Raw genomic sequence first — 26,917 nt, forward strand, 5'->3', positions numbered from 1 at the left:
GCAAGTAGGAGGATAGCTTCCTCACCAGTATTACCTCAGACTTTAAAGGCCTGGCTGATGCTTTTTAATCATTCAAGAGTAGAATCCTCAGGTAGGTTCTATTCCATCGGCCAGGCTACTTCCAGCTTTTTCTCCCCTATGTTTTGTGTGACTTTGATCCATATTAACTATTATCATTAGCATCTCCACAGGAAATCCCAAAAGGGGAAAGAAGAGATGAAAAACATCAAATTCGCCTACAGAATGCATCCTTTTCTGAGACCTGCAAAGTCAAACGCCAATAGAATAAACTAAAAGCTTTTGTGGACTACTTAAATCAGCAAGCAAATGTTTCATTGTGATTCTATAATCATTGAAACGTTTTTGATTAACCTATCAATAGAAAATTACTAATACTAGTGTTTCAATAATTTAAATAATTTCAATTGTTTAAATTAGAATGGTAATATATGTAAAAATTCATGTCCACTGTAGTGGATAAGAGTGCAGCCTCTAGGGTCAGACACCCCTGAATTTGAGCCTTGATTCTGCTGTTCAGTAGTGATCTAATCTAGGACACGTTAGTCTAACGGCCTCATTTTCCTTTTCTATAAAATGGAAATAACAATACCTAGGTCATTATAATATGATGAGTAAATTAGATGTTAAGCATTAAACATCTAGCATAGTACTGAAAACACAGTGAATGTACAGTAAATATTTGCTGTTATTATTATTAATCTTGGTAACTATGTCTGCTTCTCTTGTTTCTCTGAATAATTAAAAGTTGGCCAAGGAGCCCTGGCTGGGTAACTTGATTGGTCAGAGCATCATCCTGATATGCTAGGGTTGCTGGTTCAATCCCAGTCAGGGCACATACAAGAAGCAACCAATGAATGCGTGAATAACTGGGACAACAAATTGATGTGTTTCTCTCTCTCTCTCCCTCTCTCTCTCTCTCAAGTCAATAAATTAAAAAAAATAAATAAATAAAAGTTGGCCAAACCACAGAGCCCCAATATTTGGGGCATGCAAAAGATGGCACTGGAACAACTGCAACTCAGGTGGCTCTCAAAGGGCAAATCAAGTTTATAAGTTGAAGCTCAAGTCAGAATAGACCTTAGGAGTTTTATTAGTAAAATGCTGTTGGACAGTGTTATAAACAAGATAACATGCCCAAAATGGAGTTGCTTGTGCTAAATCCTACATCACCAAACAGATTTAACTTAATTACAGTTTCAGTTCTCCCAGAAATGGAACTTTAAACCTATCAATCAGGAATCACCTGATCAGCACTAATTAGGTAATCTGCCAAAGGACCTCTGCCCTCCCTTAAAGGAAAGTAAGCTTGTAATAAACAACCCACTTTTTTTTTTTTACTTTTTTTTTTTTTTTTTTTTGCCTGATATAAATTCCTTGTTACCGCTCCCTTCTGGCTAAAAAAGTCCTTTATTTTGTACAGGTCCCCAGAGCTCCTTTCTGTCTGCTAGATTGGATGCTGCCTGACTGGAATCAGTTTTCACTCAAATAAACTTAAAATTTTTAATATGCCTCAGTTTATCTTTTAACAAGGGGAAAAACTGCTTTCTCTCTACCCATCTTAGGTTCATTGCCCTGTAAATTAGACTGACAAAAGACAATTTAACAAGAGAAAAAAAGTTTATTAATGTGCATTGCACATATACATGAGAACACTCAGTTATGAGTAACTCTAAAGGGTGGTTAGAACTTGGGCTCATAGAGCACCTTAACAAAAAAAAGCAATGAATTTTTAGGGAAAGGAAAGAGAAAGGAAAAGGACTTTGAATTTGTAGAACAGCAAATTGTGAGTAAATCTATAAGAGAACTAATGAAAAGTAAGGTTTAGTTAGTAAAATTTGTAGGATGGATTCCTCTGGTGCTTTCTCTGGGCTGAAAAGGATCTAGAGTTCTAACTGGTAGAGAGGGGAGAGGGGACACCTTTACAAACTGATGCCCTGCTTTTAGGCAAATAGAGGAGAACAGAGAGCTTTTCTTGTATCCTGCTTCTCAATTGCCTTCAATTCAAAATAATCCTTATGCTGAAGTGGCATATTTTGGGGTGGGATATTCTGCTACTCTTCAACACCTAATATTAAAAAACAATGGGAAAGTGAAGGAGCAAGAGAGTCCCCTTATAAGCAAAGGCCATGATTTTACAGTGTGTCTCTACAGTAAAAAATGGCATTCCTTATCAAAAGAAATACAAATCCTCCAAAGAAAAGGGCTCTTCTAAAAAAAAAAAAAAAATTTTTTAAATCTCTGCATGAGAAAGAAGAGTCTCTTGTATCTTTTACAATTCTTTCCCCTTGTATTTTCACTGTCTTCTTCAGATCCCTCCTTTTGCTTCTCTCTACTATTGCATGTAACAGCTCCACCTTTTAAACTTTGGCCACAGTGTGCCCAAGACACCCTTTCCTTATATGATACATTTTATTGTGATATAATAAGAAACACATGTTTGGTCTTCATCCCTGGTTCCTGGCACAGAGTTCCTCAATCCCTTGTAATTTCCTAAAATAAGAGCAATATTTTGTTATAATATTTGGTTTTGTCCTCACTTCTTGAAATAGCTCCAGAGGAACAAAGGTGAAAGGGGCATCTTTTGTATTCATAACAAACCCCTTTCAGCTAAAGGAGTTCAGAACAGGCTTCTTCAAGATGTGCCACTTTGGCATGTGAATTATTTTGAGCTGAAGGCAATCAAGAGGATGAGGGTTCACAATAATCTTTACCTCTTCCTTAAAGAATTTAAATTAAGGCCTTTGCCCATAATAAGAGTCATCATCAGAAATAACTTTTTATGACCTATCCATAGGGCGAGGGAAAGTTCTAATTACTGAACATCCACTCTTCTTATTCTCTTGAGAATGAATGACCTTCCTGTCTCTGAAGCCCCAAGGTGCTTTGCCTCATTCTTAGCTCAGAATGTCATACATACTTCATGTGTATGGGGTTTCCATATCTACATGTGTAATTAAATTTGGTCATTTTTCCTCTTATTAATCTGTCTCATGTCTATTTGATTATTAGACCAGCTGGAAGAAGTTAGTTAAGAGAATAGAGGGAAGTTTCTTCTCTCCCACACAACCACACTTGAGTTTATGTTAATAAAGTGACTTTTGGAAAGCCCCATTAGGGGCTTTTGCCAGGGGAACCAACCACATGATTAGAGGGTTGGAATTTTCAGTTCAACACCCCAGCAGGAAATTGAATTCATTTACCAATGGCCAAAGATTTAATCAATCATGCCTATATATATTGTAGCCTCCATTAAAAAAAAAAAAAAACTAAACAAGGGGCTCACTATGCTGAGAGGGTTACACACCCTGAGAAGGTGTGGAAGCTCTGTGCCCCTTCCTCCATACCTCACCCTAGGCATCTCTTCCATATGACTGTTCCTGAGTTGTATTCTTTAATAATAAACCAGCAATCTAGTAAGTAATTTTTACCTGGGTTTTATGAATCATTTTAGAAAACTATTGAACCTGAGAATGGGGTAGTAGGAACCTCCAGTTTATAGTTGGTTGTCAGAAGTATAGGTAACAACCTGGACTTGAGATTGGTATCTAAAGTTGGGGTAGGAGACAGTCTTATGGGACTGAGCCCTTAACCTGTGGAGTCTGCACTAACTCAGGGCAGTTAGTGTCAAAATTGAGTTGGACACCCAGTTGGTGTCCTCCAAGAATTGGAAAAATGCTTGGTGTAAAAACACCCACATATTTGGTGTTAGAAGTGTTAATTTGAGTACAGAAAAAGAAATGTTTTTTCTTTTACCTCTTTTCTAATAGATTAAATGGTTATTATTTTCAAAAGGAAATTTTTAAGAGAAATCAAATTGCAAACAGTACAAAGTCAAATGTCTGTAGTATCAAGTCTCTGCTTTAAGTCCTAGTAAAGCAGCAAATATCTTCAATGAACCCATATCTCTTTATCCTGACATAGCTGTCCTTGCATCCTCTGATGGAGTGGAACAACTTTGTAGACTCCTTTGTCTGACTTCCTTCCCTCCTAGCTCTTTGGGAGTCTCATAAAGTGAACCCCTCAGTCTTGCTCCCTCCCAGGCACTGAAGACAGAGTCTACCATATTGTCCTTTCCACAGGCAGAACACTGTCTACACATTGGGCTGAAATCATCAGTGCTTAACAACATTGCCCAATAGAATTTTCTGTAATGATGAAAATGTCTCTGTGCTGTCCAATATGGTAGCTACTAGACAATTGTGGCTATTGAGCATTTGAAATGTTGCTAGTGTGACTAAGGAACTTTAATTTTTATTCATTTAAATTTAAGTAACCCCATGTAACTAGTGGCTAGCCTATTGGACAGAGCAACTTTAGAGCTAGTCTACTGAGTTCCTATGTTTAATCCAAGAGTTATACTTTGGTCATAGTTCATTCAAAAGGCAATGACACCATTTGAAATCAAAGAATGATCCATCCCTGTGAAGCCTAAGCTATTAGGTTACCAACTCCTCCCACTTCTGGAATATTTAATGGAACTTACAGGCACAGGAAAGAGGATTTGTGAAAATTAGTTTTTATCCATAAAGGCCATATTAGTATTTTAATCACACATAAAATCATACATGTTGGGGGTAGAAGGAAGATTCTTTCATACTTGTGCACAGTGTATCTTGTCTTGAGGATACGGAGAAAAGTAGATTACCTTTCTCCCCAGAGACCTGCCCAGAGCAGTCACTGAGAGTCTTCTCCACTCTATAATTCTAACAGATCCAGCCCAGTCCTGAGATATCTCAGCGCTGAGGGGATCTTAAGAGATCTATTAACTGATTATAAAAGGCATTTTCCATATGTTCAAGTTTCCTACTTCCAAGCAACCTCTACTGTAAAGTTGGGTTGGCAGATGGGAACAAAATACAAAGGCTTTTCTGCACTGCCTCCTGAGATGAGGCCTAGAGAGTTCCAGCCAGGTCATCCTTGCCTCAAAAAGCTCTACATCCTACAGATTTTCAGAGAAGTGGGAGATTTTGTTGCCCTGTCCCAAAGTGATATAGGCTGGAATTTCCCATGTGGTACAACTTAGAATACAGCTCCCAAAGCCCTTCACACCTAGTTCATTGTTTTATAGGTAATTGTTTACATATCTGCCTCCTAGCTAGACTTTTCATCCATTTATTTATCCAGTAAGTACTGGTTGTCTACTCTGTGCCCCATCCTGTTTTAGGTGCTAGCAGCAGAGCAGAGAACAATACAAACAAGGCGCCCGTGGACCTGTGACTCTGGTGGAGGGAAACTGATAATAAATGAGTAAACTAATATGTGTGGTAATTTCAGATAGTGATAAGTGCTATGAAGAAAATAATGTGATAGAGTAGACTAGGGGTCCTCTTTTAGACCCTGTGAAAAGGCTTTAGAAGAGGGGAGGTCGGAGCCGAGCTTTGAATACAAAGTTGCCAGCTCTGCAAAGGAACAAACAGCCTACGGTGGCAGCAGATACAAAGCCTAAGTTTACCACTAGAGTGGGCTATTTTAAAAAATAATAATAATAACTTTTTAAAAAATTGATCTTAGAAGGGACAGAGAGAAACATAGATATGAGAAACATCGTAGATGGGTTGCCTCCCACATACGTACCCACTGGAGATCGAACCTGCAACCAAGGTATGTGCCCTGACAAGGAATCAAACCAGCCACTTTTGGTGCACAGGACAGTGCTCCAACCAACTGAGCCACACTGGCCAGGGCTATTATTTTGCTTTTGATAATGGTATTCTTGGTGCCTAAAATAATGCTTGGCTTTGAATAGGTATGTATATAATAATAAGAACAATAATACAATAAGTAACATTAAGAGACAGTAAATAACTTACCCAAGAGCATGTAGTGGATAAGTGGCAAAACCAAGATTGACCTTAACCCAGGCTTCTGACCCCAGCAACTAATAATTAACCAATGTTGTATTGAACTCCAACATCTGGAATGCTTCCTAAAAATTCAGCTTTTTAGTATCAAGCTCAACCAACTGAATTAGAATCTCAGAGGGTAGGAAACCCAAATTTTTATCAAGCCCTCCAGATGATTCTTAGACACACTGAAGTTTAGGACCACTCTGCTTTGATGAAGGGATGAATGAATGAGAAAGGTCCTCTGCTATTTGTACTACTTTGCCCCGCATATTGCAAATTTCTAGACCCCTCAGCTCTATAAATGCCCATTCTCTTAAAATTTAAGCCCTTACAATGATAATCAGATCATTTTAAAACTGAGTTGCAAGAAAGAAGAAATCTCTGTCTCCCGAGTCCTGCAGGATGGCTACAAACACCTTGATAAACCCCTCAGGACTAGCATTCTTCCACCCTCCCTCCATCAACCCCAAGTCTAGTTTTAACCTAACCAAGGGATGGCCTAGAGTCAGACAGCTCCAGGAGCATCAGGCCCTGTTTACCAGTTCAGATGAGGTCTGGAGACAGCCTCAAGATTTGGCTCCTCTAACGAGCAAGCCTGAGGTACACTCAGGACCTCCGATCTAGGCTACCACCCTGTCCTCCAAACCCCCACACCCTATTCCAGCTGCCTAAAGCAGACCCAGCCTTGTAAATTAGTCCGACTCCCCCTCCTGAAGGGGGTGAAGGAAAGCCAGGGATCTTCCAAACTGTGGGAGACCTGGGATTGAGCCACATCTTCCTGGAAACCAGGCTGGGGAATCTCCAGAGCAAAGGAATTGCATCTTGACATATGTCGCTTAGGTTTAGGGTTGCCAGGTAAAATACAGGATGCCCAATGATGCCCCCAAATATCACACGGGACATCTTCGTTCTATTAAAAGTACTTGTTTGTCTGAAATTCAGTTTTAACTAGGCATCCTGTTTTTCAGTTTGGTTTCCTAAAGAAACGAAACCTGACAATCTACTTAGGGCCAGGCCCTTTGCAGGAGCATGGAGCCAGGGGGGTGGTCTCCCCAAGCATCCTGAGCGTCTCATTCGGACGAACGCCGGGGCAGGAGGCGCTGTGTCACAGGGAAGCCCAAAAAGTGTGCGCGATCCTGCAGGGTGGGTTCTGTCACTTTTTTATTATGAGAGAACGGAGGCTGGTGGAGCTCCCGCGGGGGACTCGGGCGTCTGAGTACTTGCCGCTCACCTCCCTCTCCGTCTCCCAAACGCGAGCCCAGAGTTGGGGTCCAGCTCCGCCGGAGCGCGAGGCCCCCCCGCCCGCCGCCGCTCCAGACCCCAAGCCTCGGGGTTCGGGGCCCCGCCTCCCGGTCCCGCGCTGGCCACGCCCCACTTGGTTATCCGACCCTTTTCTGGGTCAGCTGGTGCTGGCGTCAGGAGGAGGGACGGGCCGGCTCGGCTCGACCCGGCGGGGCTTGTTTACTATGGCCGATGATCTGGAGCAGCAGTGAGTTAATCCTGTCTCTTTCTCTTTCTCTGTCTCTCTCCGGGCCGCGATCCCGGGACTGTCTGTGGCTGAGGAGCACTTAGACACCTTCCCGCCTTTCCCGTCTCAGGTCGGCCTCCGGGGGGCGGGGGCCGCGCCGGCTGCTGCGCTTTTGCCCGCGCGAGGCGGCGGCGGGGCTTGGGGCGCGGTGGGAATAAGTTCGCCCGCCGCTCGGGGTGGGAACTTCCCGCGTTAGTCTTCCGATCGCTCGGCGCTCGCCTCCGCCCGCCGTACTCCGGGATTACACTCAGTGGGAACGTCTGAGAGCCTCCCGAGCACGCTTGAGGGGGCAGCGGCCGGGTCTGCTCGTGGGGCTATGCCCGGGGGGGACGTCGGGGGTGGAAAGAGCCTCATTTCGCGGGCGTGGGGAGGGTCCGGAGGGGGGGGGGGCTCCACCGCGCTGGAATTTGTCTGATTGGAATAATGGATGGGCTTGCAAGCTGGCTTTAGCGCTCACTCACCGAGACACTTTGCAGCTTGCGATCCTAGTGGATAATGATTTTAATCTTCGTAACTGTATCTTTTATGCTGTGGTCTCAAAATGAAGAGCTTTGGGGGCTTGTTACCACCGTCTCAAGGGCATCAGGTTTGGGGAGCCACCTGTAGATGGTGTGACTAGCCGGCTGCAGTCTCCTAGGAGCCAGGCAAAGTTGCTTCCAGAAGAATGACTCAGCTCCCAGCCAAGCCTTGGTTTCACCAGAACGGGGCCTTTTGTGGGTCCCATGTTCCCCCTTTTCAGAGCAGCCTAACTGGCAGCTTGCACAACGAATTAATTTTAGGACACTAATAGCTTCCAGTGCTTGAAGAAACTGCCCAGGAGAGTGTTGCTTTCTAAGATAACTTTTCGGAGAAGAAATGTACAATCGCTACAGTGACTTAGGGAAACAATATTAGAGCTGGTTGAGATGCAGGTAGTTCAGCTCTTTTTTACAAATGAAGAAGCCAGTGCCCATAGAAGTTAGGAGACTTGCCCAAGATCACAGAGTCCCAGAACAGGCTTCTGACCCAGCACAGAACCCCTTCTGCCTTACCCCCATCACAATAAAAATTCTCTAGAGGGAAGAGACCACCCCAGCCAAGCTAAGCTCATGCCTAAGCAACTTCTCTGCTCTTTGCCAGAATCACCCTATCCCCATCCCTCACCTCCCCAATTGTATTAAGCAGATACAGTGTGCCAGGCACTATTTCCAGTGCTGCACCTGTAACATTTTTGGTGAAGAAGAGAGGCAAAGTAAGGCCCCCTGAATACCCACTGAGCAGCCCATAGTGCTGTTCCATGGAACACCATTTCTCCTGAGTGCTGCAATGTGGGATCCAGATGCTACCGTCTGATTTGTCAGTCTCTATGATGTGAAGAGAAAGTTTGTCTCTTAAGACTGGCAAACTCTTGTGGTTCAGTGCACATGCTTCAAGTTTACAAGGAATTCCAGTGGAGAATTAAAAGGGTTCTGAGTTTCCATAGGATTTGATTGATGAGATGGACAACTCATCTGGCTATAATGTCATTGATGTACCACTCTCAGCTGCAACTTCAGTATTTCTTTCAGACCTCAAACAGTCATTGAGACTTGCTACTTGCAAAACACTACAAAACAGCTTATGATTTAGCTGGGGGAAAACGTTTATTGGGAATATATCTTGTGTTAGACATTATTCTATGTATTTTAGGTACATTAACTCATTTAATCTTTATGACAACCCTATGAGGTAGATACTATTATTACCTCCCTTTTAAAGGTGAGAAAACTTTGACACAGAAAGGCCAAAGTCACATTGCTGGTAAGTGGCAGTGCCAGGATTAGAATGCTGGCCATCTGGCTTTAGGTCACACCTCCTTTCAGAAACCAGAGACCAGTGTGAAAATTATGTTCTAAGCTGTAAGTATTCATGTATGGCCTTGAAAAGCTGAGGCTGGAACTTCTAGAGAAGTACAGAGAAACCTGGATTTGAAATCTGGGTTTTCTAGTTCTGCTTCTTTTTCTAATTAGCTATATGACCTCTTTGGGCATTGGTTTGGTCATCTGTAAAATAAAGAGGCTGAGCTAGATGATTTCTAAGGAACCACCCTAATCTAAAGCTCTGTGCTTCAAATGATATACCAGGATGCCCAGTGTGCGCTAAGGGGGGTTAGCAGTGGTTCCTCTGTTCTCCCACAGAATGCCCCTGTGTGGCTCTGCCAATGTTCACAGGCCTTTCCTACAGCTGGTAGTGCCATCCTAAAACCCTCTTTACCTAGGCGGTTCAAGAAAAGAGAAATATCATATGCAATGGAAAAGGAATAATAAAAACTCATTCATTGAGCATCTAATTTGTCCCAGGCACCTTATAAGTTCCCTTACATATCTAAACACTCAAAGACAGGTTCTTTATCAGGCCAAAGCCGTTCTGCTCCTAAATGATAATACTGTGACTCAGATCCAAGATTTTTTTTTTATTCTAAAACTGATGCTTTCAACTTCTACTCTGCAATGACTTAAAGCCCTGTGGATGTGAAAGAGAAAGCAAAATAGATTATCTTATCTGTTTCATTGCCTGCCATGGGAGATAAGGACTACTCATTTTAAAATCTGGAAAACAAGGCTAGAGGCAACCTGTGTCCAGTCAGTGATTCACCATAGAACTTGAACCCAGGTCTCCCACCTCTTGCTCCCTGCCTATCCCACCTGTTGCTCAAGGATTGCCTGAGAGCACAGCTGTGCACTGACAGTGCTCTATACTTCCAGGGGCTTGGAAGAGGGCACACACAAACTGCAGTGCCCTGCCAGGAGCGCAGGTGGCGTGAGAACTTGTTCTACTGTAAAGGAACATTCAGTCCTGGGGACAGCAAAAGATAAACTGAAACATTAGTTAAAAGTGGTTTTTCCCCCCTTATAACCTCCAAACATGAAAACCAGTGAAAAAAGGGATTGTAAAGCTCCGATGAGATAAATATTAAAGTGCTTTGTAAACTATAAAGTGCTACGGGCATGATATTCTGCATATCTTTGAAATAAAGGGCATGTTGTTAATAGCCATTTACCAGAGAAGAGTAACAGTCTATCAGGCCATGAGGGAATTGCTGACTGCCATAGTGGGAGGTCTCCTGAGCCTGGAAAACACCCTGTACCTTGATAACTCTTTTGTAACTGTCAGCAGGGCTCAGGGCATCAATGTTTCCTTTCCAATGTTGCCAATGAGCATCTCTGTGTCTCTTTGTCCCAGGCCTCAAGGCTGGCTGAGTAGCTGGCTGCCGGCTTGGCGCCCCACTTCAATGTCTCAATTGAAGAATGTGGAAGCCAGGATCCTCCAGTGTAAGTAGAAGGGACAGCTTGTGCCATCTCCCTTGAGCCTAAGGATACAGGATCTTCCCATAGCCTGGTACACTGAGCCCACTGACTCCTGATTAGCAATGCTTGGGAGTGGGAGGAAGGCTTGTCAGTGATCTAAGGGAAGAGATTTGTACAAAGGACACCATATTCTATTCTAATGGTTCCTCAACGTGTCCCTCCCTGCCCATCATGCTAGCTCCTGCCACATCCCACAACTTCACCTCCAACCCTGTACCAACTATTAGCACACAACACACACAAATACACATTCTCTCCTTCCCTCCTTCTCCTCCTGCTCCTCCCTTCGTCCTCTCTCCATCTGTTCTTCCAAACACACAAGCACTTCTTAGATTTACCACCTCACTACCCAAGGACCAGCAAGCAGTCCTATATTGTCTAATATTACTATTTCCCCACCACTTCCCTGGTTTGAAACAGGAGTTTGGGATTCCCACAGACCAGCTCTCGTGAGCAGTGTTGTATTGGGGCAGGCCATCCCATGAGCACCAGCAGCCACTGGCTCAAACAAGGCCCTTGGGCCACATCTCCCAGCGTCTCTCATATGATCTTATCCACCCTGTACTACTTCCCCAGCCACAGCTACCCTCTCTTATGGGCCTGAGTAAATACAACTGATGAACAGCTGCAGCTTTCAAGCTTCTGTCCAGGATCCACGTGACTTCCCCAGGCAGCTCTGTCATGTAATTTCCTTCACACCAGCAGAGCGAGTGCTGCCCACCTTGGTCTGTCTCTAAGAGGAATAAGCCCATGGCTCAGTTTACACCCATCACCTCTCCCCTGGCTCAATTCCATTTAGAAGCTGCCCTCCCACATACCCTCAGTGGGGACACTTCTGTCCATCTGCCAAGCCCCAAGCACACAGGGACAAGAGCAATGGATGCAGGAGCTCTGTGAGGTTGGTGGGGTCACTGCCATCCTGGGCCCAAAGGGAGCCAAGCAAACAGCCTGAAGGAATAAGGTGGCCACTCTTATTACCTACAGACTAGATAGTCTACAAACCGTACTCGGAGTTGAACTCGTAGGGTGTGTGGTGAAAGGGTTATAAAAGGAAAGAGGTTTGGGAATGGAAGGACAAAGCTGAAGAGCGGTAGTCCAGGCAAAATGATGCTGCTATCAGAAAACAGACTTATTGCTCTGCCCTGAATCCCCTCTCCCCAGGTCTCCAGAACAAGTTCCTGGCCCGGTATGTGTCTCTCCCAAACCAGAACAAGATCTGGACGGTGACCGTGAGCCCCGAGCTCAGGGACCGCACCCCCTTGGTGATGGTGCATGGCTTCGGGGGTGGTGTGGGCCTCTGGATCCTCAACATGGATTCACTGAGTGCCCGCCGCACGCTGCACACTTTCGATCTGCTTGGCTTCGGGCGAAGCTCCAGGCCAACATTCCCGAGGGACCCAGAAGGGGCCGAGAATGAGTTTGTGACCTCAATAGAGACGTGGCGGGAGACCATGGGGATCCCCAGTATGATCCTCCTGGGGCACAGTTTGGGAGGATTCCTCGCCACTTCTTACTCTATCAAGTATCCAGAAAGGTAAGGAGGAGCCACCCTCTCGGTCTTTACCTAACTCCTTGCCTTACCAGAAACCTTCCAGTGTTAGTTTCCAGTAGTTCTCTTCTTCCTGGGTGACTTAAGGGCTATGGTACCTCCAAGCAAGTACAGCTTCTCCTTTGTCCTTCTGTAGAGTTAAACACCTCATCCTGGTGGACCCATGGGGTTTTCCCCTCCGACCAACTGACCCCAGTGAGATCCGTGCACCCCCAACCTGGTTGAAGGCTGTGGCCTCTGTCCTAGGGCGGTCCAATCCACTGGCTGTGCTTCGAATAGCTGGGCCCTGGGGTGAGTAGCTGGGCCCTGGGGTGAGTAGCTGGGCCCTGGAGTGAGTAGCCTACAGATGAAGAAACTATCTCCTCAAACGAAGGCTGTCCCATTCTAGAAGCCCTACTGCTTCTGGACTCCCATCATCCCCGCTTGTTCTTGAAAAGTGGGAATGGGCCTAGCATTGTCATTTAAAGCAATTAGTCTGGACCAGATCTCTTTGAAGTTTCAGAAAGTTTTTTTTTTCCTTTATTTGCATGGAAAAAGCTTTCCTATACTAGGGAGAGATGGAGCAGAACTACTACTCTGTGCCTTGGTTAGACCCCCAGAGAGAGAGAAAGAAAGGGGCCGTGAGGTGGCTCTTCCTCTGCTGAACTCTTATGCTACGTGTGTGAGTTTATGGCAACCTGTTGGCGATTCAGCACAGTCACCACCACTGGCTCCCACCTCTGCAGCTCACCCAGAACCTGCAGCAGGGAGATGTCAGAACCAGAGCCCCCGACACAACCTGCAGTGTCAGGCAAGCTCCTTAAACCGTGCCCTATTCCAGTCAGACACCACAGCTTCGCCATTGAGTAGCCGCCAGCAAATTCTGTGGCTGAAGGGAGGGCAGGAGTTCGGGGGAGCCAGCCGGACTAAGTGAAATCAGTAGGTCCCAGGCTTCTGACCTCAGACTGCCAGCACCCTAACTTTCTGGGGAGCTATTGACTCTGATGAAGTGAAAAGCAGATGCCCTTTATGGAAAAGGTTGGTGAACTCTCTATTTTATAGTAATGGCTTATGTATACGTAGTAATGCTCAATAGCCAATTGTTGCGAGTTAATTGCTAATGGCTAAATAAGAGTTATCTCTCTAGGGCCTTCATGAGAAACAGAATGGCTCTGGATAAAAGAGAAAAATGAGCATTTGAGGAGAAGGTAGGAGTTTAGGAGAAGCCCAGCTCTCACCACTCTCCCCATTTTTAGACTTGCGTCTGGCCAGGTTTGTGCATGGCCATCAGAGCCAGCGTGGTGGTGGCAGTTGGCTGGCAGCCATGGAGGAGGGCCAGGGCCCCAAGGGATCCTGGCTGTCCTCCCTTTGACCCCTTGCTTCTTAGATTCAGAGAGAGAAAGGTCAGGAGTTGAACAGTAGGCCCAATTTTTATAGCCTGTTTTGGGTCCCCTGTTTGTCCATGAATTATATAAAGAAGTTGAAGAGAACAGATTGCTCTAAAACTGTGTCCCGAGTCTGAGATGCCAGGGTTAAGTTTGCCTCTCCGCTGGTGTTATGTTACAGGCCTGAACATGAGCGGACTCTTGGGAGGTGGTCTGGTTTCATTCACTACCTTAAGATTAAAAGGCCCTAAGGGTCTCAGGAATGGGTGAAATAATGTTTGGTGAAAGTTGTTGAAACGTGCAGAGGCAGGAGTCTTTCCCCCACCACCCAACTGGCCTCTCCATGGTCTCCTATCCCCTCCCAGGGCCTGGCCTGGTGCAGCGATTCCGACCAGACTTCAAGCGCAAGTTTGCAGACTTCTTTGAAGATGATACTATATCGGAGTATATCTACCACTGCAACGCGCAAAATCCCAGGTGAGAGCTGCGCCCAGAGCCAGCGTGAAACGAAAACTGCAGAACTGTCCCAGGATCACTCTGTGCTGTATTTCTTCTTCCATAAAGCTTTCATTCAGTTCGCGCAGTGATTTTCAGCCTTTTTCATCTCATGACACATAAACTAATGACTACAATTCTGCGGCACACCAAAAACTATAATTTTGCTGATCTGACCAAAAAAAAGGTATAATTTTGATTCATGCACACCGTTTGGCTATTGTTGTGTTGACTGTTGTCATTTTTTTATTTGACAATCTAAGGGAAAAAGAGGTCAGTGCACCTGACTAAATAGTCAGGTATTGTTTTAAAAGTTCTGTGGCATAGCAGTGTGCTGCGACACACCGGCTGAAAATCGCTGAGTTAGGAGAATAGAAGCATTAGCAGGTTTGGTCATTTCCAGAGACTTCCCCAGGGGTAGGCACAAAGGGATGGAGAACATAACAGATTAATTAAAATTGCCACTGTCTCTAGAGGTGACCCTTACTCTTCCGTTGAGATAGGCAGTTATTCTGACAGGCAATAGTCTGGAAAACATTTGAAAAGACCTTTTTTTTTAAACTGAAAAAATGATATGAGCATGGTATTTTTAAAAAGGCAAAAAGAAAGAAGTCTTTTCCTGTTCCAGACCTGTAATTCCCAAATTTCCTTGTTACTGCCAATCTGAAATACCACGAGACAGCTTGAGAACCTCCTTCCTCTTCCCACTTGTGACAGTGTCTATAGGGTACCTTCCTACAAATAGAATTGCTGATTGAAAAAGTATGCATTTTAAAATTTAATTATGTGCAACTTGAAACATTTTTGGGGCAGGAATTCTTTCCAAACCTTTTGGAGATTTCCGGCGGTCTCCAGAACCTTGAGAGCTTCATGTCTGTGACTACTCACACAGCCGGCCCACAAGTCTGCTGATCTACAGTCTTGCAGCTGAGGCCAGGGCAGAGTCAGGGAGGTAATCTTCCCCTCGGGCCATGCTGTGTGAGTGGCTGATATAGGGAGGCTGCTTTGGTGGCACCTCCTCTGTGGTGGCCTCACCCTAAGCTGCTGGGAGGCATCTTAGGGGAGCCAAGGTCACTGGGAGCAGCAGCACTGCCCCACCTCTTTCCAGGCCTGTCCAGGTTACAGTTGTGGGCCAAAGCTGTGAAAAAGGAGGGGATTTGCATTCCAGCAGTACTGTCTGAGCATTAGCCTCAAACCCAGACAGCTTTTCAGGCACCATGGAAACTGTCCATCCGACATTCCTCATGAGCTCAGCTAATTGAAGAGCTCTGCTTAGAAACTCAGCTCGATGGTCAAATCAGGTAGCCCCCTGCTTTCTGCTCTCTACCCCTCTTTCAGCCCCCACTGGGCTCAGTGCCAGTCTCAGACCCACTTGAAGCCCCTCACCCCAATTCTAGCCCTTTCCTCAGAATGTTCCCCAGTTTCAGACCTAGTTCTGTATAAGGAATGCCCTCCCAATCTAAGCCACAGAATATATAATAATGGGACTCCTCCGTGTCCTGGAGGAAGCAGAGATGACATCCATGATAACCAGCCCCTCCCCTTAAATACAATCATTTTATTTTATACCCCCCTGAGGGTTTCTGAGTTGTAACCCTGACAAACTCAAGGTAACTCCTACCATTTCCTTGGAAAACATGAAATTTGGCCATGGAAAAATATTGGGGGGTAGGGGGAGACCTGCTTTGTTTCACCAACACTTAGGGGCTTTGTACATATTTTCATTTTCCTCACAATGAATGAATAAAGTGGGTAGAATTCCTCTCGTTTGTAGATGAGAAACTTAAGGTGTGTTCTGGTTACATGACTTGCTAAGAGTGTAGCCAGGACTTGAAGTCACATCTCTAACTTCAGAGCCCATGATTTTTCCACTGCACTGAGTATCTTAAGGAATAACTGATTCTGGTGGCCTGTGCATAACTCAGGCTCCCCTTCAGACCAAGGGTGCCAAGGGGACAAGCTGAGCCTCATAGAAAGCTGCCCCCTGAACCTCCTCTGCCTCCCAAAAAAGCTACAGACCAGCCCAGAAAGTCACTTCCATTTCAGCCTTGTAGACCCCTCATGATACGGCCTCAATTAGCTCTACCTAAGGAAATGACCGGGGAGCAAAGTAGATTTGATTGGCAGTCATTGCTTCTCACACATCACAAACTGCTGCTCCCCAGGTCTTCACAAGACTGATGTTTTATTCAGAATCTCCTCAGGAGACCCTTTGTATACCATAGTACTCACTCTTGAGACTCCACCTCAGATGAGCTCCTTGACCTCCCTCCACCCCCATCAGGCTAAGTCCTTAGTACTCCACCACCCTTTCATAGTTCTTGGGAACTGTGAAGTTAATGAATCATATAATTCATTATTTAATCCCTAAAGTGTTAGCTGAAATGTGAGCTCCAGATCGGCAGATACTGCATCTGTCTTGTTCATATGTTCTCAGCTCAGGGCATGACACATAAATATTTATTGAATCAATATTAATCCATTGCATTCTTGGACAATATTCAGTGTCCTGGGGTTTTCACAAGTGCATCCCTCTAACTCTGTTTTGTGTTAGGAGGCCTCTAGGGATTCAGTCTTATCTCCTAATCTTACCAATATTTAATGAGTCTCAAACCCAGGGTTTGAGGGGCATACAAAGATGGTGAAGATGCCCCCCCAGCCTCTGAAGAGACCAAGTTGACATTTTATGCTACGGGGTTTATTCTACTAATCACCTCACCCTGTTTTGCTTCTAAGTGGTGAGACGGCCTTCAAAGCCATGATGGAGTCCTTCGGCTGGGCCCGGCGCCCCATGTTAGAGCGAATTCACTTGATACGAAAAGATGTGCCCATCACCATGATCTACGGGGCCAACACCTGGATAGATACCAGCACGGGGGAAAAGGTGAAGCTGCAGCGGCCGGATTCCTATGTCCGAGACATGGTATGTTGGCCACCCAAGGAGCAGGATTGAGGTGGAAAAGCTGTGCATTGAACGCCAGCACATGTTGGTTGACTCTTAGCATGGATGAGCAACTCGGGGTAGAGAAGGGTGGTGGGAGAGTCAGCAGGGAAAAGAGGGATGAACAGATTGAGATGGAGCATTGGACTTGAAAGGGTTGTCTCTCTGTCTTTTCATAATTAGGGGTCCTCTCACTTCTGTTCTTGTCCAGTAGTCAGGCACAGACATCATGGTACCACTCCAGCCCCCCTGTAATTCCCACTCAAAACCAGAGCTGTGAACAGTAGAGCGAGTAGTAGAGGCTGGCGTGAAGCCTTCTCACCACACTCCTGCCTTCCCTTTTTTCTTTCCGCCTCAACCCTCATTTGCTAATGAGTGTGCTTAATTAGGCTGGCTGCCTAGCAGGCCCTGGTTTACCAGACCTATGGGTGAAATGAACTAGTGGAGCTAGCGTGGAAGGCAGGATACAGTGAGTGGCCATGGGAGAAGGAAAATGGGATATTGAGAGTCATTGGCTTCCACAGGAAAGTGCAAGATCCAGGGAGAAAAATGGACCATTGTTTCTAATAAGTGCTTATGGGGGTGATAGGCAAGCAGGTCTAAAGGAAAAGAAATGGTTTGACAGCTTCCCAGTGCCTGGAGTAAAGGACTGTCCCACCCCTGGTGGCTTATTTCCCCACAGGAGATTGAGGGTGCTTCACACCACGTCTACGCAGACCAGCCACATATCTTCAATGCTGTGGTGGAAGAGATCTGCGACTCGGTTGATTGAGCTGCTCTTGCTAGAGGAAGCGGAGAAAGCCAGAGAGTCGCTCTCGCCTCCTTGTCTGCTTACTCACCCCTCTGTCCTTTCCTTACCAACTAACATGTGCCAGCCAGTCAGAGTCTTGGGCTGCTCCCAAGGCAAGAACACAGTGAAGAGCACTCCTGACCCTATGCTAAGGGCTGGAGGCAGAAGCCACAAAGACGCCTTGAGCTCCCCACCCCAGGGGAAGAATATTAAGGGTCACTTAGTGCCACCCTATTCTCTCCATGCCAAGTGTTACCCCAGATAGTGGTTGTGAAGGGCCTGCACTGAACCACGTTCCCTCCCTGCCAAAGGGGAGGCAGCCTCTCTTCCCCTGGACAAAGCAGAGACTCCCACAGTCTCCCAGCTCTGGAACGTTTCTGGGGGTAGGTTCCACGAAGAGCATCTTCCTCCTGCATCACCCCCTTGCCCCTCCCATGCCAGCATCCAGGGTGTGGTTGGGATCAGTTCCCACTTAGCTACCAAGAGCAGGTTCTGGAGCTTCCTTATTCAGCGCCCCTCCCATGACCTGAGAGGTCATATCTAAAGCCCTCAGTGGATGAGGGACAGGCCAGGGCAGGACATGGCTGGCCCATGGTGATAGAGCTTTGTTCCAGGAAAGTTCAGACTGGCTAGAACCCAGGTCTGTTGACACCCAGTGCTCATGCAGGCTCCATTTGTGAAGGTTCGAGGCAGGCAGCATTGCCATGGGTTAACTGGCCAAGGGTGAGCCCATCCCTGGCCCACATTCCAGGCCCATTGCACAGGGGTGCTGTCGTCCTGCCCTGTGTCTCAGCCCTGACTGTCTAAACTGGGAATTCTCAAGTGCTTCCTTCCCTGCCCCCTCTTCCTCCCAAGGGGAGGCCTCTGGGCCTCCCTCTGTGCCTTGGGCCCTGAAGCCCCACCTGTAGTACAGAGCAAAGGTGGCCCCTGGTGGAAAGAGAAGAGAAAGGCCCTTAAACCCAGGGCCATGTCTGGATTCCCTTGCTCCGGCAAGATTTTTCTTCCTATTCCCAGAGCTGAGGCCACCTGGAGCCCCAGCCCATGGTCCAGTGGGGAGCCTCATGCCAGCAGTTTCCTGTCCTCATCAGCCATAGGATGGTTTTCACTGCCTGGCCCTCCATCCCTGCCATCTGTCCTCCATGGTCTCCAGTTCATCCCACTCAACCTATCATCCTCTCCCAGAGGCAGGCTCCAGGTGCTCCTGTGAGGTTCTGGGCAGTAGGCTGGGCCTGTCCCCAGAACCAGGGCAGCTCCTGCCTGCCTCTTCACTTTTGTAAAGCCAACCCTTTCACCAGAATAGTATTAACTGACCGTGCTTTGTACTACTGGTCCAGCTGCCTTGGGCTCCTTTTCTACATTAATAAAGAAATGAGTAAAAACTGCTGGTGGTGATGATGTTTAATATTGCTGGAACAAGAGTGCTGGGAGTGGCGCTGAACACAACAGCCCATGTGATGGGTGAGTCAGGGAAGGGCGCCCTGAGGGAGCCCTTACACACCTTTCCCTCTCCTTTTTAGTGCAGCATTCGCCCTCTAGACCCAGATTGGCAGGGGCCATCTCAACCATCTCATCCCCTTCTCAGAGGGTGCATGGAGAGTGTGGGTGGGCCAAAGCCCAATTCAGAAGGAGAATTGGGCAGAACTGAATGCCCTCTGCTGCTCAGTAAATAACCATCTTCCGAAGTTCACTCCACATGAGCCTACACCTAGACTGTGTCCTATGGCCTGTTTTCCTAACTCCTACTCATCCCCTCAAAAAGTCCTTATGCTAGGAAACCTGTCTCTGACCCCCCTAGGCTGGACTTGAACCCCCTCCTGTGTCTCCATGGCACACTCAACTGCTCCTTTTGTGAAATTCATAAATGTGTAGTCATTTGTTTTGTGTCTAGATCATAAGCTTCTTAAGAACAAGGAGCACGTCTGGCACCTAGTTCGCATTCAATAAATGTTTGTTTTCATTAAGCCAAGATAAGTGAGATATGCCAAGTGTTCAAATCATTACCAACAGTGCCCGCCGTGTGCTGGCTGACTCTAGGAAGGCCCAGAATTCCACAGCTCGAAGTGGCACATAGTACTACATATATCATGGTGAATGAATGAACAAATGTGTGAATGGAACTCTGGGTATGATTATAAAGTTCTGATCCATCCCAAGACCCTGTGTCTTCTCTGATTGCCAAAGATTACCTGATTGCCAACCCAGCCATATGGAGGAGAGAGCAGGCACAGGGTGGAGCAAAAGTGGTTTACAGTTGTGAGTATGCAAAGTAAAGTCTATTCTTGTGTTATTATTTATTAATTATTGTATTATTTTTCCAAAAAAAAAATATTTTTAATCCTCACCCAAGAACATGCTTAGAGAAGGAAGAAAGAGAGAGACATTGATCAGTTGCCTTCCATATGTACCTCAACCCTGACTGGGGATCAAACCCAAAACCCAGGCATGTGCCCTGACCGGAAATTGAACCAGCAAACTTTTGGTGCACAGGAGGGCAGTCCAACCAACTGAGCCACACCAGCTGGGCTGCATTATTTTCCATATGAACAACTGTAAACCTGTTTTTGCCCCAACTTGTATTTAGAGCTTACTGCATGCTGAGCACTAAGACTACAATAGTGAAGAAAAGTGGTCCCTGCCTTCCTGAAAAATTACATTCTACACGGAGAGGCACACTTAATCAAATTATTATGTAAATCAATATAAAATTGCAACTGAAAACGGCTGCCATGAAAGGCTAGGAAGGCCTCTCTCAGAAGTAATAACTGCTGAGCCCCTGAAGGAAGTGCAAAGGGAGGGGAAGGACTGTCTAGGGAGAACTTTAAGTGCAAAAGTCTATTAGCAGAGATGATGGCTGTGAGTTGAAGCTAAGGAGGTGGGTGGAAACCTGCTCACGCAGGCCCTCTGGTCATGAAAAGAATGTTGTGTTCATCCTAAAAACAATGGAAAAAAATAATTGGACTGAGTGTCAGAGTGGGTTGGGGAGTGTGACAACCCGATTTGAGACTTGAAATGGCCACTCTGGCTGCTCTGTGGAGAACATATTGGAGGGGGATGAGTCCCTGCACGGGAACTTTTAGGCTACTACTGTGGTCCAAGCCAGAGACGCTGGCAGCTTGGCCTTGGCCAGTGGTCAGTGGACACACAGAGGAGAAAGATGCAAGAAATGTTTAGGTGAAGCCAAAAGAACTTTTCAACACTAAGTGATGCTACCACCCCTTGGGGAACAGGCCAAGTGAGGCAGTAACAAACAAACAAGACAATATAACAAAACCTGTGTATTTTTCAAAATAATAGATTCCTGGGCTGTTTTCCCCAGAGTTTGATTCATTAAATCTGGATGGAGTCTGACCCCGACATCTGCATTTAAACACATTCCCTAAGAGATTCTTATGGCCCATCTGCAGGCAGTGGTCTAAGGGGCCCTGTGTCTTTGGCACCTGACCCAGAAGGCTCCAGTGTGGAGGAGGGCCTGTGGCTCTGAAAGTTCATCTCCTTGCTCCAGAACCACTTTGAGGGGACAACACAACATGCTGATCTGATTTTCCTAACACAGTGCCAACATATTCCTCAGGAGCAAGTGCAAGAAGGGTCTGAAGAGCACCTAGAGTGCCTTCTTTACACTACAGGCCCACACATGAATGCATGCTGAGACATGCGCACGCGCCCACACACACACACACACACACTCCATCTGAATGGGGCATTCCTAACATTCCCAGGACTGGGACTAAGAAATCACTACGACGGAGCAGCGGGCCGAGGAGATCGAGAGCCGCATCGGCAGTGGGAGCCTGGACAACCCTGGTCGTTTTAGATCAATGAGCTCCATTCCCCCATATCCTGCGTCCTGGCTCGCGGGCTCCTCCCCCGCAAACAGCGGTCAGTCCACCCCGAGACGCATCCTGCACAGCCCAGCTTGAGAAGTGGATAGGCTGGGCATCGTGACCCTGTTGCCAGCTTCCCAAGAAGAGGTACGAGATGACAAGACGACAATAAAATGTGAAACGTCCCCCCCTCCTTCCCCGAGGTCTTTGCGCTTGGACAGGCTGCACAAAGGCGCCCTGCACATGGTCAGCCACGAGGACATCAGGGACCTCAGGAACTCGACAGGCTCCCAGGATGGCCCGGCGAGCAACCCCAGCAGCAGCAACAGCAGCCAGGACGCTCTCCACAAAGCCCCCAAGAAGAAGGGCATCAAGTCCTCCATCGGCAGCTTGTTTGGCAAGAAGGAAAAGACGCGCCCCGGGCACGTGGGCAGGGAGGCGCCGGGGCAAGCTGGTGCTTCAGAGACAGGAAACTCACCTCCAGATGCCCTGGGGCTCAGCAAGTTGGGAGGACAGGCTGAGAAAAATCGCAGACTTCAGAAGAAGCACGAGCTGCTTGAGGAAGCCCAGAGACAAGGTTTGCCTTTCGCACAGTGGGACGGGCCCACGGCGGTCTTCTGGGTGGAGCTCTGGGTGGGGGTGCCAGCCTGGTATGTGGCCGCATGTCGAGCGAACGAGAAGAGCGGGGCCATCATGTCGGCCCTGTCGGACACAGAGATCCAGAGGGAGATTGGCATCAGCAACCCCCTGCACCAGCTGAAGCTGTGGCTGGCCGTCCTGGAGATCATGTCCCTGACCAGCCCGTCGGCCGCCCTACACGTCCCAGACGACTCTTGCATACAGGGACGTGAACCATGGGTGGATCAGCAAAGAGTGGCTGCCAAGCCTGGGCCTCCCACAGTACCGCAGCTACTTCACGGAGTGCCTGGGGGACGCGCGCATGCTGGAGGACCTCACCAAGGACCTGCGGGGCAGCTGAAGATGGTGGACAGCTTCCACACAAACAATTTCCAGTGCGGAGTTATGTGCCTGCAAAGGTTAAATTATGACCGAAAAGATCTGGAAAGGAAAAGAGAAGAAAGCCAGAATAACGTAAAAGATGTGCTTGGTTGGAGCAACAACTGTGTGATTCGCTGGATCCTGTCCATCGGCCTTAAAGAATATGCCAACAATCTCCTGGAGAGTGGGGTGCACGGGGCGCTCATGGCCTTGGACGAGACCTTCGATTTCAACGTGCTGGCCCTCCTGTTACAGATCCCCATGCAGAACACCCAGGCTCGTTCTGTCTTGGAAAGAGAGTTCAACAACCTCCTGGTCATGGGGACTGACCGACGATTCAATGACGATGAAAAGACCTTTAGGCGAGCACCCTCGAAGAGGAAAAAGTTCAGACTCAAGGACGTTAGTGGCTTAGCTGCTGGGTCAGCAGAGGCTCTCCCCGCAAACTTCCGGGTCACCTCCTCCCTGTCCTCGCCCTCTGTGCCACCCAAGAAGATGCAGCTGGACCGCAGCATGTCAGGAGCACAGAGGCTGGACTCCGCCACAGTCAGGACTTACTCCTGCTGGAGCCTCCGTGTGCACCCACACTGCTTCCGCAGGGGACTCTGCAGCGCCGGAGTCCTGCACGCACAGAGTTCCAGAGCCCAGTGGAGTCCCCACTGTCAGTACCTGTGATATGGACCCTGAGATATTTTATTAGAGTTTTTAATCAGTGAGAAATTCATGGATACCATGAAGAGAATATTTTAGAATTTAATGTTTCTTATGTTTATGTAAACCTCTGCCTCCATTTATACAGTTACTTACCTTTTCATGTGTGTCCAGGCCAATCAAGTCTGTTCTTGTGTCTGGTCTTAGTCTCAGATGAATGTCCTGTAATGCTCGTGTGCATACATCCTATGAACGATGTAGGGCTTTTGTAAATTATGCGTTTACTGTAATTATCACTGTTTAATTTTTTAATAATAAACCATGGCAGAGAAGAGGCTTTCCCCGCGCCTGTGACGTGGTCCTGACACCAGCCGCTGCCATTCGGAACGCACCCGGCTGCACAACAATCATTGTGAAATGGGCAGACCTGTCTCCAGCAGCTGCTGCGTTGTATCGACTGACCTTGCTCTCCTTTTCTAGCAAGAAATGCCTTCTGCCCCGTGAACGCCTCTGGGTCAGATGTCAGCGTTCCTGACGTTTGGGCTGTGAGAGGACCATCAGAACACTGTGAGAATCTCGGCCAGCTCGGGCCTGGAGCCTCGTCTCTGCGACTCGGAGACCTTGTCTTCAGAGCCGTGCGGAGTCCCCAGCTGGGGCAGTCGGTAGCTGGAGAGAAAGAGAAAGAGAAAGCGGCCGGAGCTCTCGGCCTCCAGCTCTGCCCTGCAGGGTGGGAAGGCGCTGGCACCCCCACACGTGAGGACCAATCCTGGGGGCCGCAGACCATCGCAGAGACCTTGGTGCAGAGGTGACGCTCGGGCTCCTGAGAATAATGCCGAGCAACTAATAAAGACCTTATTTTTCTTACCCAGATCATCGTTTTACATTTGTTTGTAAACATGTTGTTTATCGTGCAGCCGTTTGGACGGTCTGCGTGGCCAGGGGCACTTTCACTGTTTAAATGGCCATTGCACAGCCGCAGGGGCTGTGGGCAGATCACATGTGGTATTTATTGTGCAGCTGCTGCGGACGGCGACGGTGTCTTCTCATTCGCTCTGCTCTCAAGCGACCTGTACAGCCCACTGTCGCCCATGTTTTTGTACTAACCCTTTGTGAACTCTGATTATCTAACAAAGTGTGTACAGCCCACTTCTGAGCTCTTTTTATCACAGCGTTATTTATTGCTTTCTTTCAATAAAGTGCTGAAGCCTTTCCCACTGCCCAAAAAAAAAAAGAAATCACTATGAACATACCACCCAACCAGCACCTTTCCTGGCACATTCTAAGGATTTATGGTTACAGTTCACCCTATAAACTTGGGTTCCTCATAGGACTAGCAATTTACAAGGAGAGATCCCACAGATAGACATAAAAGACTGTGACTAACCCAAGATCATGGAGGTCTTTCCCTGTTCAGTGGCTATCAGAAAATATGCTAAATTTAACTTCTTCCTTGGGATAGACACCAAAATATGTGTGCTAAAAATGTAGCCTTCTGTCACTGTCCAAAGGGTGATGAAATCCGGACAAATACTCTCTCCACTCTGACATATCACCCTATAAGCCCACAGTGGCAGGCCCAGTTCATAACTGCCTAGAAAATAATCCCACTGACTGATAACAAATACAGTGTCCAATGAATGATAGAAAACATCTCTTTTCTTATCATGTGACCTTTCAAATCATACAAAGTCCTCTTTGCATGGGGTCTCAGCTCTCTCTCTAGGCTCCCTCTTTCTTCTCCCTTACCCCAAGGTTCTGGTGTCTTGCAGAAGCAAGTGAGTGAGACAGTTGAGATTTTTGAGGGTCAGTCCCAAATCCATCCAGGTGAAATAGCTCAAGACAAACCATCTCTTGCTGATGTTCACCGTTTTTCATAGCATAAATTCAGCATTATTATGCTAGAAAAGTCTTTGTCTTTATCCTACTAACTACCACCCTTCACTAGGGTTGAGAAGGAAAAACAACTGCAGCCCCACACTTTTGTGAGAATAACACTTTCCTAGACAGAATACTAAGGGGGTTCATTGATGCTAACAGATGCACAGAGCCCTCCCCCAACCCGGGAAAAAAAAGTCCCCATTCTCTGGTTGATGACCCTGTAAAGAACGGGGAGGGGCCCTCTGCAAACCTGCCTTGCTAATCGTTAGAAGCTCCCTCCTTGAGTGTGTTCTGAGGCCTGATGTAGAGTTTGTTATAATTCAGCAACTTCAAAATTCAGTTGATACACATGAGAACCAATTCTACAACCAGAAGAAACCTGGAACATGCTAGTTACTGAAAAGGGCTCTGAAGGACTTGAGGTTGCAGGTGCTATTTTCATCTCCTAAGTTTGACTTTGAAAAAGAAAGAACATGAGGCTCAATCCTTGACAGTTAATATTATGCCTGAGAACAGGGTTTGGGGGAGGACTTGCGACTTACGACAGAAGATTTACAGGTCTCTGATAAATTATGAGGTAACTAACACACAAAATGGGCAACACGTACTTCCTAAAATTTTCAAGGAAAGAGAAAAGTGTCCAAATAAAACTGCAAAACCATGTTTTGTAGCGATGGTTTCCTTCAGGGGTCTGCAGACTGGAGCTGGTCCATGAAAATGTATTTCTGGTCGATGATGAAATAAATGACATTTTTTCAGTATTTTAAATTCTGAAATTATGTTCTTTCTAACACTTTTAGGACTACGCTATTGTTCTTTTCTGAAAAGATGCTGATAGTCTAAGATTGTTTGGGGGGTTGAGAGGAAATATTAGTTCTTGTCAATCATATCAATTGCAGAGAATTTTCCCTTGTAATATTTTTGTACTTTTTAAAAATTGATTTTTAAATAGAGGAAGGGAGAGAGCGACAGAGCGAGTGATGTGAGATCAAAACATTGATCCGCTGCCTCCTGCACACACCCCAGCCTGGGAATTGAACCTGCTGCCCAGGCGTGTTCCCTGACCAGGAGTCGAACAGGCAACCTTTCGGTGCAGGAAACGATGCTCCAACCAACTGAGCCACATTGGACAGGGCTTCCCTTGTAATTTTAATAAAATCCTAAAGCCTGGGAAGTGCTACATTATAGAAGACCAGAATGGGAAAGGAACTTGAATTTTATCACAAGAAGATAGTTGATGTGAACTCATGACTAGAGGATGACTGTGGAAAGATAACATTGTTCGGAGGAAGCTGATCTAGTTAAAGTTTCAACAGTGGTGTATCTGTGAAAAAGGAAATCGCAAAACTGAAAACGGAAGCATGTGGGTGGACATGAGAGAAGAATTACACAGGAGAATAAAACCCGGCAAGAGCACAGAATAGATGTTAAGGTAAATGGAGGCCACGGATGATACTTTTTAAATTCCGATTGCAAAACTGATCCGAGGCAGATAAAGTAGTGCCAGAGGTTTCCTTCTGCTGAAAGCAGGAGACCCAGTAAATTCTTGCCCTACTGACAATTTAATTTACTACAGTGTGGAAGGAAGATTGTCAGACACAAGTTTTATAGATTTCAGGAAGTTAGATTTCAAAATGTTCCAAGGAAAATTACCTGAGCGGCTCAAAAGGGACAAGTTCACAAACCTGAAGTTTCAATAGTTTGA

The 26,917-nt window shown here is 46.6% G+C and overlaps 1 protein-coding gene and 1 pseudogene across 3 annotated transcripts; both read left to right on the forward strand.

The window, feature by feature from the left end:
• Positions 1 to 7,256: 7,256 nt before the first annotated feature.
• Positions 7,257 to 19,331, forward strand: ABHD4 (abhydrolase domain containing 4, N-acyl phospholipase B). 3 transcript variants are annotated; one of them, XM_016205793.2, is made up of 7 exons: positions 7,257 to 7,356; positions 10,597 to 10,685; positions 11,883 to 12,255; positions 12,407 to 12,561; positions 14,000 to 14,111; positions 16,866 to 17,052; positions 17,753 to 19,324. In XM_016205793.2, exons 1-7 carry the CDS (start codon positions 7,334 to 7,336, stop codon positions 17,840 to 17,842), a joined length of 1,029 nt encoding a protein of 342 aa, XP_016061279.1. In that variant the 5' UTR covers positions 7,257 to 7,333; the 3' UTR covers positions 17,843 to 19,324. The 3 variants fall into 3 exon arrangements, with proteins under 3 accessions (XP_016061279.1, XP_016061281.1, XP_016061278.1); XM_016205795.2 differs by lacking the exon at positions 7,257 to 7,356 and adding an exon at positions 7,381 to 7,465; XM_016205792.2 differs by lacking the exon at positions 7,257 to 7,356 and having other exon boundaries at positions 8,495 to 10,685; positions 17,753 to 19,331.
• On the forward strand, positions 19,252 to 23,463 carry LOC107531648 (liprin-alpha-1 pseudogene; annotated as a pseudogene).
• Positions 23,464 to 26,917: the final 3,454 nt, after the last annotated feature.

This window comes from Miniopterus natalensis, chromosome 1, assembly GCF_054644295.1.
Source record: "Miniopterus natalensis isolate mMinNat1 chromosome 1, mMinNat1.hap1, whole genome shotgun sequence".
Taxonomy (NCBI): Eukaryota; Metazoa; Chordata; class Mammalia; order Chiroptera; family Miniopteridae; genus Miniopterus; species Miniopterus natalensis.